General features: G+C 34.5%; 1 protein-coding gene across 1 annotated transcript; it reads right to left on the bottom strand.

The window, feature by feature from the left end:
- Positions 1-9,128: 9,128 nt before the first annotated feature.
- Positions 9,129-10,575, bottom strand: LOC6040975 (ornithine decarboxylase). The gene is made up of 2 exons (XM_001850243.2): positions 9,287-10,575; positions 9,129-9,224 (listed from the first exon to the last, which is right to left on the bottom strand). The coding sequence occupies exons 1-2, from the start codon at positions 10,519-10,521 to the stop codon at positions 9,137-9,139; spliced, it is 1,323 nt and encodes a 440-aa protein (XP_001850295.2). The 5' UTR covers positions 10,522-10,575; the 3' UTR covers positions 9,129-9,136.
- Positions 10,576-19,188: the final 8,613 nt, after the last annotated feature.

The raw sequence follows: 19,188 nt of genomic DNA, 5'->3' as shown, positions 1-19,188 counted from the left end.
TCCCTTTTTGCTGCATTCACAAAGTTCTGTTTCTTCCATCCCAACAGTATAGTTTCACTTGCAAGTTTTGTCCCTCTTTGCCCATCTCCTCGAAGTGTCTCACATTGTTAGCCTCCCAGGCCAGGATGCGAAATGGCGTCGACGATAAACGGCCAAAGTGATTTTTCCGAGATTTAATTGGCAACTCGTCGCTGCTGGAGGAAAAACGGGTCCAGCGCGTTAATTTGTCCACCCCGGTGGAGGTTTTTTTTTTTGCTTGGTAGATTATGGTGGTGACACAACCATCGGACCAAGGATCAACTTTCAGCAGAAACAGGAAACGGAGCTGGGCACAAAAAAGTTTTATTAGTTTCGAAAGTAGTTAAGCTATTCTTAAGCCCTCGGATGAGTGTGCAACGGAGCAGCAGATTGAAAGATTTATGGTTTCTTGTTTGAAAAGTTTCTCGCAGTGCAGCAGATAAGTTGAGGGACGCATTTTCACCTCGTTTTTTGGGGGGTTTAGTCAAAGTACTGCATTCAAGGAGGTTGGAAAACAGCTCTAAGCTGGTCGAGCGTGTCTTTTTCAGCAATGTTTATTGCAAAATCATTATATTTTTCCGTTCTAAAAGACACCGCTGTCAAAACATGATAATTTATCATCGTTGCCATCAGCTTTCAACAACTCAACATGTCGTACGAATCATCGTCATCATCGTAGTGGTTGCGCAACTCTGAATGACCCTAGGAGATATTTTTTAGTATTTTAATTTTCAGTTACCAGTTTTTCTTAAACTGTTTAACCAATAATGTTGTTTTGCCTATTACTACAGTTTAAATTAATCTTTAAAAAATCTTCAAGGAAAATGAGGAACAAAAACAAAAGGCAAATTCAATCAAATTTTCAATGAGAAATATTCGAGAAATTTTTTAGAATCAAATCATTTTTATGAAAACGAAAACACAAAAAATATGTTGAGTCTTCTAAGAGATACTAAACAATTATTTTAAAGATCCATTTTACATAGATTTTAGATTTCTTCATCAAAATATATTTCTGTTTTTTTTTTTTTGTAACTTTTCTTTCTACAACTAAAGATGTATCGCAACGAGTTCCTGTGCAACAGTTACCTCTCCAGAGACAGAGGTTGGCCACAACCGAGATGACATCCAGCTCTCCTCCTCCTGAGAAATTCCAGCTACCATCTGACGACGACATTAAATCCCTTGGTCCTGTTGGAAAAACCGGCAAGGATGTGCTCCTATTCAACGCATCATCATCGTTTGGAGGAACCCCCTCCGAAGCACAACTAGACAAGAGCGAAGACAACGAGGACCATCAGGCTCACCTGATGACACCGGGTTGCGTTCCGTTTCGTTTCGTTTGAGTTGCCGCTTGATCCTCGGTCTCGTCCCACGATGACACTTGTTTGCTGCAAGATTTATCGCCGGTCGAAAAACATTAATCAAGCTCGCTCGCGTGGACAATTTTTTTTGATGCGCGGTTTTGGAAGAAAAATGAAACTCATTTCTTTCAACGACCGACGGATAGATGACCCATTGATGGATGTCATCCTGACCAGCTTCAATTTCGCTCGTAATCTGAAGAACCAGCGAAAAAAAAAAAGTTTTTCAACAAGCAAAAGATGACCCTCTCTTTTGAGTTTGGCCCTTCATAACTTTTCTGCTTTTCTCCGGATTATGAGTCTTTTTTCCGATTCGTTGGATATTTTTAATTAAACTTCATCCGGTCGGCGTTCCGGCGTTGTAGCGTGGTTCCGCTGGTTCCGGCCCTGGTGGTGACGCTTTTGTGCAGGGCCAACCAAACCGAGTGGGAATGTTTAAGTGGGTGGATGAATTCACTTGAATGTTTGAGTTGGAATTTGATTTGTTTTTTTTTTCATCATTTATCATTTATCATTTATCATTTATCATTGATCATTGATCATTGATCATTGATCATTTATCATTGATCATTGATCATTGATCATTTATCATTTATCATTTATTATTTATCATTTATCATTTATCATTTATCATTTATCATTTATCATTTATCATTTATCATTTATCATTTATCATTTATCATTTATCATTTATCATTTATCATTTATCATTTATCATTTATCATTTATCATTTATAATTTATCATTTATCATTTATCATTTATCATTTATCATTTATCATTTATCATTTATCATTTATCATTTATCATTTATCATTTATCATTTATCATTTATCATTTATCATTTATCGTTTATCGTTTATCGTTTATCATTTATCATTTATCATTTATCATTTATCATTTATCATTTATCATTTATCATTTATCATTTATCATTTATCATTTATCATTTATCATTTATCATTTATCATTTATCATTTATCATTTATCATTTATCATTTATCATTTATCATTTATCATTTATCATTTATCATTTATCATTTATCATTTATCATTTATCATTTATCATTTATCATTTATCATTTATCATTTATCATTTATCATTTATCATTTATCATTTATCATTTATCATTTATCATTTATCATTTATCATTTATCATTTATCATTTATCATTTATCATTTATCATTTATCATTTATCATTTATCATTTATCATTTATCATTTATCATTTATCATTTATCATTTATCATTTATCATTTATCATTTATCATTTATCATTTATCATTTATCATTTATCATTTATCATTTATCATTTATCATTTATCATTTATCATTTATCATTTATCATTTATCATTTATCATTTATCATTTATCATTTATCATTTATCATTTATCATTTATCATTTATCATTTATCATTTATCATTTATCATTTATCATTTATCATTTATCATTTATCATTTATCATTTATCATTTATCATTTATCATTTATCATTTATCATTTATCATTTATCATTTATCATTTATCATTTATCATTTATCATTTATCATTTATCATTTATCATTTATCATTTATCATTTATCATTTATCATTTATCATTTATCATTTATCATTTATCATTTATCATATATCATTTATCATTTATCATTTATCATTTATCATTTATCATTTATCATTTATCATTTATCATTTATCATTTATCATTTATCATTTATCATTTATCATTTATCATTTATCATTTATCATTTATCATTTATCATTTATCATTTATCATTTATCATTTATCATTTATCATTTATCATTTATCATTTATCATTTATCATTTATCATTTATCATTTATCATTTATCATTTATCATTTATCATTTATCATTTATCATTTATCATTTATCATTTATCATTTATCATTTATCATTTATCATTTATCATTTATCATTTATCATTTATCATTTATCATTTATCATTTATCATTTATCATTTATCATTTATCATTTATCATTTATCATTTATCATTTATCATTTATCATTTATCATTTATCATTTATCATTTATCATTTATCATTTATCATTTATCATTTATCATTTATCATTTATCATTTATCATTTATCATTTATCATTTGTCATTTATCATTTATCATTTATCATTTATCATTTATCATTTATCATTTATCATTTATCATTTATCATTTATCATTTATCATTTATCATTTATCATTTATCATTTATCATTTATCATTTATCATTTATCATTTATCATTTATCATTTATCATTTATCATTTATCATTTATCATTTATCATTTATCATTTATCATTTATCATTTATCATTTATCATTTATCATTTATCATTTATCATTTATCATTTATCATTTATCATTTATCATTTATCATTTATCATTTATCATTTATCATTTATCATTTATCATTTATCATTTATCATTTATCATTTATCATTTATCATTTATCATTTATCATTTATCATTTATCATTTATCATTTATCATTTATCATTTATCATTTATCATTTATCATTTATCATTTATCATTTATCATTTATCATTTATCATTTATCATTTATCGTTTATCATTTATCATTTATCATTTATTCCATTTTTCGATATCTCTTGATGGAGGCGTGATACGATCACTTCCATTTTTGAAAAAAAAAATATAAAATTATTTTTATTAGGTCCTTTTTGGTGCTGGGAACTGGTTAGGACCGAGTTGGCAAAACTTCCATTTTTGAACTATCGAAAAGATACATGTTTTTCAATAATTTGTAGCCTGCATTGGTTATGAGTAGGGTTAATGATTTTTCACGATTTCGCGGAGAGCGTGGATTTCGTAAAACTTTCAGATTTCGGTGGAATCTTGTGAAATTTATCAATTTTCTCAGATCAAATCTTTATAATAACCACATAATAAATATTTCATCATCTAAGACTTTTTATGAACATTTTAAAAGATTTCAACTGAGTGATCACATAAATATCACTTATGTGGTAATAACTCGAGACAGGGTTGCCAGATCTTCAATGTTTTGGACTCATTGGAAAGCCCTTTCAATTACCTAACCAACGATGGGTCGAATGATGGATCCGGACATCGTTTACATGCATATAATTGAGATCCGGATATTTATGAAAACACATTTTTATACATAATTTTTGAACTACTTATCGAAACTTCAAACAATTCAATAGCGATGTATGGGACCCTAAACCAAGTCGAATGCAACTGGTTTGGTCAAAATCGGTTCAGCCAGTGCTGAGAAAACTCAGTGAGAATTTTGGTCACATACATACATACACACACATACACACACACATACACACGCACAGACATTTGTTCAGTTTTCGATTCTGAGTCGATATGTATACAAGAAGGAGTCTAGGAGCTTTTAATCAAAAGTTCATTTTCAGAGCAGGATTATAGCCTTACCTCAGTGAGGAAGGCAAAACATTTATTTGTTGCTAATTCAACGTTTTGTTTGGATTTTGCACTTGTGTTTTTTTTTATTTCACATTCTTTATATTTGAATTTCATTCTTATCAGTTCTTTATAAATTTTCAGAACCAATTATTAAACTTTAAAAATGTGCAAAAAGAAGTGTAAAATATAAATTTATAAAAATGTTGGCTGTTTTTACTTTTATTTTAATTGTTACATTTGTAAGAATTTTGATTTGAATTGATTTTTCATAGCAGATAGCATTTTTTTCCATAAGCTTCAATTATTTTAGGAAATTTGAAGAATGATAAATTTAAAACTATCAGATATATATATTTCTCCACATTTTTAAATTTCGTGCCTTTAAAATCATTTTGAAATGTTTTGTAAAATATTTGAAAAAAAATGTAGTGTATTTAACACCTTATCAAATATTTAAATTTTATGAAAAAAATGTTTACTTTTTCGAACATTTACTTACATTAGTTCCGGCCCGCCACTGCTTCGGAAAAATCAGATCTGGCCCGCTGGGCCAAAAGGTTGGGCACCCCTGACTTAAATGATGTTAACAAAAATCAGTTGAATTTAAACACACATTTTTGGAAGCATCAAGTTATCACAAAGAGAGTTTTTTTTAGTTTTTTAAGGAAATAACTAAATCTGGAAAGATTTTCATTTGCATAACAATTTTATACCATTTTTATTTGAATTGAATATTTTGGAAAAATAATAAAAATATCAAACTTGTTTATTCATGATTTAATAAGTAGTTTTTTCAAATATTTAACTAATAAATTCCTATGCTCGAAAAAAGGGTGAATTTCCATTTAAATTCCAACCTTTTCACGAACTTGGTAGATTAAGTGTTAAAGTCACATTTTATGAAGATTTGAGATATTTTCTGAGTCCTGTTTAATTTTCACGAAATTTGATTATTAGACTGATTAAATCCCGTGAAATTTAAAAAAAACTACTTTTTTGGTTTTGTTCTGATATTGAATAATATTTGGTATATTTAGTTACAGATTAAATTATTTTTGCCTATTGATTTTTAATTTAGTTTTTTGAATAGCCAGGTTTTAGTGAAGCTGAGCAAGTGTGACATTGCATGTTTTAAGTATTGGAAAAGAGTGACAAAGGGGGGAGGTAAATTTTGGCTGATTTTAGCGTGACGTATTTTATGTCTTACGCCTTATTAGTTAAAAATTTGGTGCCAAAAAGACTTTTATTTGAAATTGGACGTCCAATTTGATTAATTGAATTTAAAAAAAAAAAACCTATTTTTAACGACAAAAAAACACCAAAATAGATATGAAAACTTTAGCATTTTTTTTTTTTTCATTAAGAACAAAAAAAATCATTTTAAATCTTCTTGATTTGTATAACTCGGAAAAATTAAAAGAAAGATAAAAATGTATAAAAAAAAACTTTTTCTCGCACGGTAACCTACGCTTAAAACATCATTTTGATTGTTGATTTTTCTTTAAGAAGTTAAGCTATTCTATCAGTTCTATAGAATAATAACAAAGCAAAGCCCCTTCATAAATAGATAGCGAATAAACAGACGGAATGATTTTATCAACCACAGTTGGTTTGTTTTAGTTTAGAGAGGAGCTGCCTAGGCAAAAAAAAAGCACCCTCGTTTTCTCGTATTTATTTTTCGCCCGGATTAGCTTTAAACTTCTATCGTCGGATGGCTCTCGCCTTTGTCTCAAATAAGTTGCGCTCTACATTTTCCCCATTTGGTTTGGCTCGCATTTTCTATTCAAAAGTTGTTAATTCAAAAACAGAAAAAAGCAAAGTTTTTCCCCGCCAACATGGGGATGGGAATATGAACTAAAATTCTGGGAAGTACGAGTCATCCAAATTTGAACATCAAGCACGAAATCCAATAGAATTTGTTTCATATTTTACAACACGTAGCACACTCTCGCTGGTGCCAGCGACAATTTTGGGGTACAACAGTTACAGTGAGGGAAATTGTTGGTGCTAGTAACACTAGTAGCAGAACTGAAGTCTGGCTAACGTGTGAGAGCAACAGATACAGAATTATCACTATCATGCGCCACGAACAGTGCACTTGAACTAGCCGTGTACTTGCTGAAGTGTGGGCTTTCAGTCGAATGCCTTACCGTTTTAGTGACTGTGGTTTCTGCAGTAAGGTTTCGAATTACTTGGAAATTGAAAATTCAGAAAAGTAACTCTACAATGAAATTTGAAACATGCATTGAAAATCTACAAAAAAAAGTTTAAACCCAATTTGTCAAAATATCCAAATCCTTACTTTTCAATAGTTCCACCCATTGCACATCGTTGCGAAATTGCACGAAAACGTGCCGTGAATTTACATTAGTCACGACTAAACGACGACGACTGGCAACACTGCTCGTGGACAAGGGGATGGATGGTAGAAATTTATTCGAGTCGACTTGACAGGAGCGACGTGCAGTGGGCGCATAAATTTGCAATGTATCGTCACTGTTGTGGGTTTCACGCGAGCGTGGTGCACTGAATATTAGGTGAAATGTGTGCCGGGTGCAGTGCAGCGTGTTTTCGGAACTTACATGGCTTTGTAAACGGCGAGCACTGTGGGTGATAAGCAACAGTCTGTGGCATTAATGAACGCTGCATTGGATGATGAAAAGGAACTTGCTTTTCAAGATAGGATGAGGAATCTGGAAAAGTCCGCTGATAGGAACAAATCTGTATGCAACTTAATTTAAACTATACGGAATTTTTAAAAATTATAAATAAAAAAATCATTTTAAAGATCAAGAGAAAACCCCAAATTTTTATTCAAAACTAATATTAAAGCAAAAGATGCATAAGGTCCATAAACCCAAGAGCAACTCTCTACCAAAACTGGAAATGGATTTTATTTGTATTTTTTGATTTGGCTCAAACTTTGTGGGGGGCCTTCCCTATGCCCAAAGAAGCTATTTTGTGTCATTGGTTCACCCATACAAGTCTAAATGCAATTTTAGCTGCTGTCCATACAAAAATGGTATGTAAATATTAAAACAGCTGTAAAATTTGAGTGAATTTTCTGATCGATTTGGTGTCTTCCGCAAAGTTGTAGGTATTGTTGAGGACTATTTAGAAATTTATAGGTACATGGATTTTTTTGCCGATTTTTAATTGACCTTTTTTCTCAAAAACTCGATTTCCCTAAATAAATATGTTTTTTATTTTCGATATTTTTTGTTATGTCTCAGGGGACAAAAACTCGCCACTTTTAGGCTATAGAGAAGTATGGTCAAAAAATCTGCCGCCGAGTTATTAATTTTTGAAAATACAGTGATCTTTGGAAAAAAATTAAATTTTATAACAAAACAAAATTTGACCTCAATCTTTTATGCAAAACTGAACTTGCAATCGAAAAGTACTTTACAGATTATTTGATAAAGGGCTTCGTTTTCAAGATATAGCCACTGAATGTTTGATTTTAACGAAATATTTGCAGTTTTTCGATTTTAAAAGATAGTGACCATGAGTGACCATTTTTAATTTTTTTTTCTAAGTTGAGAAAATTTGCTATGAAATTGTCTATGAGACATCGAAGATTGGACCTCTGGTTGCTGAGATACAGCTTTTAAAAGGAAAAAAAATAAAAATTGAAGTTTGGCTTCTTAGGGAAGGCCCCCACAATGTTTGAGCCACATAAAAAAAATACAAAAAAATGGTCGAAATCGGCCGATTTCGTAGACAACTGCTCCCAATTGTTCTGAAGGTGAGCGAAATTTGATATATCAAAATCAACAAACTGCATTGGCTACATCACGTTTTTTCAATCTGTTGTACGCATAACTTCTCTAACAAACGCTATGAGTTTAACACGTACTAAGAAAAGATAAACGATACAGTCAGAGTCAATTATCTGCAAGTCAATACCAAGCAATAACAATCTAGCTAAATCAATAGAACATCATTTAATTATGGGAATCGGCAAACAATAAACCACGTTCGCAGTTCAGTGTAATTATAACCGATGGGAACGCACTGCAAACGATTTCAATGTGAGCATTATTTTTGTACTTCATGCAACAAAAATGCCAACTTCAAGTTCATACCACCCGCTTGATAAAGCATCCAGCATTCGTATTAAAGGCTTCCCAAGCGTTATCACTGTTCTGGAAACATTTCGAACGAAACGACGTTAATAAAGACAGAAGACGGCGTCGTTTCGTTCGCGCTTCAGCAATGATGAAATAAAATCAAACTGTCAGGCATGTATGGTGATGACTCATAAAACGTTGATTTCCGTGTAAATTTCTCTCTCCATGATACACACTTTATGAACGAATTTTATTCAGGTTTATTTTGCAGTTTGCTTTGCAAAAAATTAAACGTTTTATCCTGCCATTTGATACCGTCGAGAGCAGCAAGGGCGTTCCTGTTGGTGTAAAGTAACGTTGATTAAGATTTTGAACGATAAAAGATTCAGGTCGAACTCACCACGTCTGCTTTTTCACGTAAATCTGAATCGTTGGTTTGGGAAATCCGTTAAAGTTGGTCGCAAACGTAATTCCATACGCTCCTATGTTCTCGAACAGCAAATACTCGCCGATGTCGTGCTCCGGAAAGTCAACGTCCTCGCAGACGATATCCGTCGAGTCACAGGTCGGTCCCCAAACGGTGGTCTTGAACTGGATCTTTTCTCGTTTTTGCTTGGTGATAATTGGGATAGCCCGCGACAGATCGTTGATCGCCCGTAGGCTGACCCAGTCAAACAGGGTTCCAAATACCCCATCGTTGATATAGTACATGACTTGCAGGATTCGTGAGCTATCCGCTGGATCTCGAATGATCTTTTTTCCGTTAATCGTAGCCAGCAGTCGAACGGCGGATCCAACGTAGTATCTTCCAGGCTCAGCTATCACCTGAATCCCGTCAAGATTTGGGAAAAACTCGTCCAAAGCACGGTTGATTGCCGTTGCAAACTCACCAATTGGTTTATCGACGTCTCCCGGGAACCCTCCACCAATATCCAGCAACGAGAACCGATATCCGACAGTGTCAGCAAACTCAAACAGAAACTTAGCAGATTTGATAGCATTGTAGAAGCAATCCGCGTCCAAGCTTCCACATCCCACGTGGAAGCTGACTCCGATCACGTTCAACCCCAACTCTTTAGCCTTCCGGATCAACTCCGGCCCGTCAAGCCGAGCATCACACCCAAACTTCTTCCCCAGCGAAATCAACACCTTGTCCGAATCGTGCCGGATTCTCAACACCAGCTCGGCTTCCGGGTAGTACTTGGCCACCTTCTCCAGCTCGCACTCGTTATCAAACGTCATCTTCCCCACCCCATTGTTCCTGGCAAACACCAGCGACTCCTTCGCCTTAATCGGATGGGCGTAGATGATCCGCTCCGCACCAACTCCCAGTCCCAGCACCTGACTAATCTCTCCCTTGGAAGCGCAATCGAATCCAGTTCCAAGCAGTGCCAACGTTTTCACGATCGACTCGTCATCGTTACACTTGACCGCGTAGAACGGCTTGACTCGCGGGAGTTCCCGCAGCCAGTTCAGATGCTTCCGGACCACGTCGTCCAAATCCAACAGGTGGAACGGGTTCTCCTCGGCGGGTGCGGCCAGCACCTGCTCCAGAACCGCCTCGACGGATTCGGTCTCATCGAGCAGGTTGAAGCTGGAGCGATCACCGGAGGGAAGTTTCGTCGCGGTAGACATGTTGGCTAGTCGGTGTTGGTTGTTGAACTGGAAAGTTTCCACTTGATGGCAAGTACAGTCAACTAAGTACCATCTTTATTCTGGGTGATCTTTTGAGCCGCGGCAATTAGCCATTGTTATCAGCGGTCGGTGGGAATGCTCATTTTTTGTGCGTTCACGACTACTAGCGGATGAGATAGTCGGAGGCTTGTACGGAGGTCGATTCGAAGCATTGAAATTGTTGGGTGATGTAGCGTTGGAAAAGGAATTTCTAGCAAAAAATAATTCATACTCTACTCTACTCTACTCTACTCTACTCTACTCTACTCTACTCTACTCTACTCTACTCTACTCTACTCTACTCTACTCTACTCTACTCTACTCTACTCTACTCTACTCTACTCTACTCTACTCTACTCTACTCTACTCTACTCTACTCTACTCTACTCTACTCTACTCTACTCTACTCTACTCTACTCTACTCTACTCTACTCTACTCTACTCTACTCTACTCTACTCTACTCTACTCTACTCTACTCTACTCTACTCTACTCTACTCTACTCTACTCTACTCTACTCTACTCTACTCTACTCTACTCTACTCTACTCTACTCTACTCTACTCTACTCTACTCTACTCTACTCTACTCTACTCTACTCTACTCTACTCTACTCTACTCTACTCTACTCTACTCTACTCTACTCTACTCTACTCTACTCTACTCTACTCTACTCTACTCTACTCTACTCTACTCTACTCTACTCTACTCTACTCTACTCTACTCTACTCTACTCTACTCTACTCTACTCTACTCTACTCTACTCTACTCTACTCTACTCTACTCTACTCTACTCTACTCTACTCTACTCTACTCTACTCTACTCTACTCTACTCTACTCTACTCTACTCTACTCTACTCTACTCTACTCTACTCTACTCTACTCTACTCTACTCTACTCTACTCTACTCTACTCTACTCTACTCTACTCTACTCTACTCTACTCTACTCTACTCTACTCTACTCTACTCTACTCTACTCTACTCTACTCTACTCTACTCTACTCTACTCTACTCTACTCTACTCTACTCTACTCTACTCTACTCTACTCTACTCTACTCTACTCTACTCTACTCTACTCTACTCTACTCTACTCTACTCTACTCTACTCTATTCTACTCTACTCTACTCTACTCTACTCTACTCTACTCTACTCTACTCTTCTCTACTCTACTCTACTCTACTCTACTCTACTCTACTCTACTCTACTCTACTCTACTCTACTCTACTCTACTCTACTCTACTCTACTCTACTCTACTCTACTCTACTCTATGGATGATGTCCTATCTATGACACACGTGCTGTCGTATTCCGGATAGTATTAGTTTTGATAAATTCTAAAAACAAAACAAATGAAGCTACGAGAAGACAAAACCCGTCTGATTTAAATTTGGTTTGAAAACGATTTAATTGAATAAAAAGTCTCAATATCCACTTCAATCCAAAAAAGGTTGTTTTAATAATGTTGCCAACATCCCATTTTCATAATCTTGATAATGTATTCAACCTTTCAGGATCGCACCTCAGCTTATCCCACCCCGCCCTAACCTAGCAATATTTCACCCAACTTTACCATTTTCTCCTCAGTTCCGCTAATTTGCATGTCTTCAACTCACCGCGTTATGAGCCATTTTTTACTGGTCGGGATCGTCGGATTTTGTGGGATAGCTTTTTTTCTCTCTCATTCCTGAATGCACCCACGAGCCTAAATCCTCTGGCCCCGGCCGATAATCGAGGTTCGTTCGACGGGAAAATGGGTTTTATTGACCCTTGTTTGAGACCAGAAAAAAAATCTGCGGACGCCGAAATGGCTCACCGGAAATTGCTTTTAGTGCGTAAATTTATGGGATAAAAAAAAGAGCTACGAAGTTGTTTTTAGCTTGAACAAAAAAAAGCAGAGTGGATTAGTGAATTTTGCAATGGGATTAAGTTTGGAAATGTTTTTAAATTAAAGCTGGTAACAAATACTCACCACAAAAAAATCCCAATTCCATTCATTATTCAACTTCCTTTGCTTCCCCCAGTCAAGTGAAAATCAGGGTCATAATTGTCCGCATCCTGCTCTATCCGTTGCAGTGATAGCACCGGAAGTGACACTTTCCGCGAGCTTTCCAGGGTGCTGTCTGCAGATCTTCCAGCTCTGCGACACGCGATGGCCGCACAAGTGTCCCTCGCAATATGATGATTAGAGGACACAAATTGAATTTCCGCCTCATTAGCACTAGCTTCACTGAAGTTTGTGCGCTGGTAAGATCATTCCAAGCATGATTAATTAGTGCATAATTAAAATGTAGAATCAAGTTTTAAAAGAAATACTTCAACATTTTTTTAAATTTTGCTTCATTTTATTTCTCTATCAGCGCTGAATCCCACGTGACTGACAAGATTACACAATCTTAGCCACTGGTCATGAAGTGTTCAAAGCATATTCAAAATAACCTAGTTTAAAGTGCCAGTAAAAGTTGCCAACACAATATAAGCAAATCATATGTCCCTAATTTAGTTATCTTTCAACAATGTCGGTGAAAACTTTTTCAAATGAGCAGTCTTTTTCCGCATTAATCCTTTTAAATATTTTTCTTTCAAGTGCCAGAAAAAGCCCCCTTTAAGTCCCACACCTTACTTCACCCACCTTGGAAACAAAGCCTGAAGCTTTTCGGAGGCAGTAGCCAGTGAGTGGGCTTTCAAACAATAGAATGAAATTAGGTTCCAAACCACACTATTTAGAGAGAATGAGAATGCGTGCATACTTTGCTCGCTCCCCACTGAGTTAAACGTACCTCTTTTTCTAGAAATACAGTTCCACGTTGGAAGTGGGTATTGTTCCCTGAATCGACAAAAAAGTTCCCTGGAGAAGTTTCACCCATTTGTGCTGAAAGTTGAGGGAATTGTGTCTGTGAGGGACAGGGAGTTTCTGAAGTTAAATTAAATTGATGATTTTCAAAAATGATTTTGCGAACTGTCATTTACAATTTTGTCATTTAAATTAAAAAAAAAATGATTGACAGGGCGAAATTTTCAATTGTTTTAATTTATCCTAAATTAACATTAGTATTTAATTTAAGCATTTTCAGGTGTTATAAGAGTAGCTCAATTTATAAGAACACGAATATTTGTTTTATAGCCAATTCAACCTATTCATTATCAGAATCGAGATTCAATTATGATTCACGTTTCAATCTACCGAACCCTCATCAATCAATTTCAAAATAAGATTATTTAAGTTCACTTACGTTTTTATGAATTCGTGTTTATCATAAAAGCAAAAAGAGCAAGTCTCTCAGATTTCGGTCATTCGATTTTTTTTTGTATTTTCAATCCGGCTGAAACATTTTTGGTGTCCATATAATTTTCCATACAAAAATGGCAGCTGTCCATACAAAAATGATGTGAGCAGTTCTCTCAGATTTCGGTCATTCGATTTTTTTTTTTGTATTTTTTAATCCGACTGAAACTTTTTTGGTTCCTTCGGTATGCCCAAAGAAGCCATTTTGCATCATTAGTTTGTCCTAGAGCGTCCAATTTCCCGGGGTTACAAATTTCCCGGGAAACGGGAAATTTTCAACCAATTTCCCGGGATATCCCGGGAATTCCCGGGAAAAAAACATTTAAAAAAAACATTTAAAAGGGCGTAATATTGAATGTTTGGCCCTTTTGAAATGTTAGTCTTGATTTGAAAATTTTGAAAATATTGTTTTCGAAAAGATTGGAAAATTTCACAAATGTTTCACATTTTAACATTGAAAATCGGACCATTAGTTGCTGAGATATCGACATTAGAAAATGGGGTGATGTTTTGGTGGGACTTAGAAAACATCAATTTTCCTGTTTTTAAACCTTTGCATGGTAATATCTCAGCAACTAAAAATGCAAAATATAGAAAAAAAAATTCAGCTTTTCAATAATATTCATTTCAAAGGTTGGCAAACATGTGCACTAATTTAAAAAAATGAAAAACTGCGACTATTTTCATAAAAGTCACCTAAAAATGGATTTAACTTGAAATCGGTGCACTTTATCAAAATTTCACTAAAGTACATTTTAATTGAAAATTGGATTTTACATCGAAAAATGAAGTTGAAAAATTTTTGCGACCAATTTTTCGATTTTTTGAAAAAATCAGTATTGATTCAAAAATTCATAACTTGCTCAAAGATTTTTTGCACAACCTGGAAATTTCTCAAAAGTTTGCATTTAATGTTCTCTAAAACTCTTCAAAAAATAAAAAAAATAAAAATAGTGTTTTTTTGCAAAGCAAGTTTTACTGACAAAAAGTTAAATAAAAAATCACCAATTTTTTTTTACCTTGTATCATTTTTTTTCGGTGTAGTCCTTATACATACCTACAACTTTGTCGAAGACACCAAATCAATCAAAAAATTCATTCAAAAGATACAGATTTTTGAATTTTCATACATCATTTTTGTATGGACAGCTGCCAAATTTGTATGGAAAATTCTATGAACAAACTAATGATGCAAAACCTTTTTTAACTTTCGTCCTTGTTTGCAATTCGAAAGATTATTGCCGGAAGCCGGTACTGGAGGAGGTAGAGTAACCAAAATATTGTTAGAAACAAACATAAGTTTATCAATATAAATGAAACAAGAAAAACATACAACAAAATAAGTAATGATTTTCGTAGAACAAAATTTAATTAAAATTACTTCCTGAACAAGAAAAAAAATCCTTGAAATATAATTGATCCTTAGAGGGTTGGTAAAAAAAACTGAAACCTAAATGTTTTGGCAACCACCCTAACCAAACCGCAACTCCGTCCCAAGGTGGTTCCCGTTTTTACAGTGCACCTCAAACCATAAACGCCCCTCGGGAATATGAAAGTGGTTTCATGTTCCCTCTGACCAAAACTGTCACGACCGAAAGTCGTGCACATTTTTCTTGCTCGTTTTGCTAGATTCCGAATGCTGGGGGTGCGCTGCTTCCGGTGGAAAGTGTGTGTGTCCTGCAGTGTTTGGACTGGCATGTTGGTCCTTTTGTGTGGGAACACTCACCTGGCAAGCAAGACAGCAAAATTCAATCATCAAACAATCGTTATGTTAATTTGGTGCTTCCCCCTAGGGGGAGATTTCTGGTGAAGCTTTTCAGAATAGACAACAAATCGAAAATGAAAATACTTTAAGAGTTTAAATCTAGGTGAAAATTTGAATCATTCAAAGAACTGAATTTTTAATAGCGAGTTTCAAATATTTACCACCAAATTTGAGGAATACACAAAATTCTAGTCAAGTTAATAGAATTTCCGAACAGTTCTGGAATGTTAAACATCGCTTCCTCACGAGGAACCTTTTATTTAACCGCCGGAGGCACAATCTAAGCTCGTCAAAACTGATTCCCGGCGAAACGTTCGGTCGGACATTATTCTTTCTCTGTTGACACACGAAATTAGAATCGTTTCGATTCGAAACAGCAATCAATTTCGGGACAACGCAGTGTTTTGGGGGTAAATATTGTCCTACCTTTTTCCACTGACTAAATCACAAAATAGGGAAGCAAGATGGGGGCTCGAACCCAACTGCAAATGGAAATATAATTCACTATTCTAGCTATTTGTGGTCCAAGAAGTCTTAAGTCTATCACCTTTTGCACATTGGGCCTTTGCACCAGCATGACCACACCGCAGGGGCAATTATTTATCTCAGTCCACACTGCAAAGACCCTTGTGGCACTATCTTGACCGAAGGCTTCTACCAGATCCTGGCCACCTTCGCACAAGTTATTCTAGATGAATAACACTTTAATTTGAAAAAAATACTCTTTTTATCAAAGCTGGGTTTTTTTACTTTAGATAATTAAAATGACTTTTTTTTAATTAAAACACAAAATAACTGAAAAAAAACGACAATGACCAAATTACCCCACCCAACTTGAATACCAAACTGGTTACAGGAAAAGTTGATCCCCACTGGACTTTGATTAAGTGCGATCTAGGACTCTCTACTTTCAACCCATTCCGGCCACCATAAATACACATGGGACGATGGTAAAAACCTGCCCCCGTACACTACAACAATCTATTTATCAGCCTGGGGTTGGGTGAGAAAGAAGTGTTTACCAGAGTGATTTACAGCGTGTTTAGGTGGAAATTAATTCCAACTAAAGGCTGCAAAATTGCCGACTCTTCTGGAAAATGCGAACGCTTTCGGGAATGTTACGGCATTGCGGTTGAATCGAACTTTTGGGACCAAGCTTGTGTTTTTTTATGGGACGATTTATGTTATTGAACTCAATTTAAATAGTTCAAAGGACTTTGAGGCATGTGACCGGACAAATTATTATAAGTAACATAAACAATGTGCTGCTATAAAAAAAAATCAAGACTATAATATTAACTTAAAATAAAAACAAATGTCCATGTTCATCTAAATCGTTTATGTCAAAGATCACAAGCTAACAAACAGGGCTGCGGAGTCGGGTCATATTTCAAGCGACTCCGACTCCGACTCCGACTCCGGCTTTCTGAGATAAGCCGACTCCGACTCCGACTCCGGCTCCGGCTTTCAGATCCAACCGACTCCGACTCCGACTCCAGCTCCAGCCCGCCAACTATAGACGACTCCGACTCCGACTCCAGCTTTCAAAAAAATGGCTGGCTCCAACTCCGACTCCGACTCCACATATTTTTAAATATTTCAAAAGTTAGTTTACTATTATTTCGAAAACATTGATAAATAGGATTATTTAAAAACTTTTTAAGTGGAAAAACCCGGAAAAAAGTTTCTAGTTTTACAAGTTTTAGACGTTATTCAAACAGAAATAAAAAACGCCAGTTTTGAAGGCATTTTCAGAAGAACAGTTTGATAGGTAAATTTGGACCTCAAATTTTTATTAAATTGATTAAAAGCTAAAATATTAAATTGTTATTTTTTTAATGATTATTGAAAGAATGCTGGCCTTAATGATTGATTTAACATATAAATTCAATTTGCTCACTTTTAAGTTGACATTTATGAGAAGCACAGTGACTATCATAGTCACCTTGTATTTTTAAATAACAATTTTAAACGAAACTATTTTTTAAAGCTCCATTGAAATTTTTAATACGTACATTGACATCACGCCAAGGCTGAAGAAGTTTATTATTACAAATCAATGTATCTTAAAAAATCTTCGTGGTAAGAACGCTTCCTTTCAAATATCCGTGATCTAGAAAATATTGTACCTCGGAATTTTGGATTTATTTGAATTTTTAATTTTTATATACGATACTTCTTGCATCTTCACCTTAAACGAAGCTTTATGAATGGTCGTGCTCCTCCATGTAAATATATGAAAAAACTTAGAATTGGAGAAAAAACAAAAATCCACAGGATAAATATTTTCTAGGTCACGGATATTTTTTTATCTTGAAATCCTGTCCTATCCTGAAATCTTGAGATTCGTTCAACGATAATTTGCAACAATATCAAAATAGTTTGCCTAAGGATCAACATTCTCAGACACTTTTAATTTTTTGTACAAAGTTATAAACAAAATGCGCAGATTGAGTTCCAAGTAGTAGATTGTTATAATCCTTGAATATTTGTTGGAAGAGTTATGCTGTCAGTGATTTTTTTGTTTGCGATTTCCATAAATAGTGATTATTATTTATATTTTTTGATGTCCCTCGTAACTTTTTTCCTGAACATTGATTTACTTAAAATCACCAAGACATTCACTATGGGGGTATAAGATGACTGTGTGTGTACTTTTTCAGAAAGAACTAGATTAAATTTTGGTCAAATTTGAGTTTAAAGGGTACATAAATATTGGCAATAGGATGCAGTCAAAAATCAATTAAATATTTCTGACTACAAAACCAATATTGTTTATATATATATTTTTTTTTGAGTTTTGATGAAACTACATACAAGGGTAAGAGCTGATTAACAGGTTATCATTTAGTGATCTCTAAAAAAATAAAATTGGCAACGCAGCGCATTCAACTTGAAAAAAAAAATTAAAAATATAAGAAGTTTTGTAAATTCTTCTGTTTTTTAGCAAATACAAAAAAATAAAAAAAAAACATATTTTTTGTTGAATTTCAGATAACTCCGACTCCGACTCCTACTCCGGGTAATCAGAAATTTTCGGCTCCGACTCCGACTCCGACTCCAGCTAGTAAAATTTAGCCGACTCCGGCTCCGACTCCGACTCCAGCTGTACGAGTTTTTAAGACTCCGACTCCGACTCCGACTCCAGGCTTCCCAAAAAGACCCGACTCCACCGACTCCGGCTCCGACTCCGACTCCGACTCCACAGCCCTGCTAACAAAAATAAAAAGTAACTTACATGCTCTCAATTCATGAGGAAGCATGTTCTTTCAAAATTTAAGATTGATACAGTCCAGACCACGGTGCTCAAAATACCGTTATTATGAAAAAAAAATATGCACTCCGAGATTTTGGGGTCTATCGATTCCTTACACCATAGCGCATCTCTGTGCAAAAAATAAAAACATTCGCTGATGTAGTTTTCGAGATACAGCCCTTTCAAGATGTTACATCCGATTTTTAATAAGAAAACCAAAACAATCAATACAATTTCAGCACTTTAAAGAATATGCATTTCGAGATAAAGGCGTTTTTTGCTTTCCGAAAATCGGAAATAACATTTTAAAATGGCTGTATCT

Source organism: Culex quinquefasciatus, chromosome 2 (assembly GCF_015732765.1).
Source record: "Culex quinquefasciatus strain JHB chromosome 2, VPISU_Cqui_1.0_pri_paternal, whole genome shotgun sequence".
Lineage (NCBI taxonomy): Eukaryota > Metazoa > Arthropoda > Insecta > Diptera > Culicidae > Culex > Culex quinquefasciatus.
Note: the sequence above shows the minus strand (reverse complement) of the source record. Positions and strands in the feature narration are given on the sequence as shown.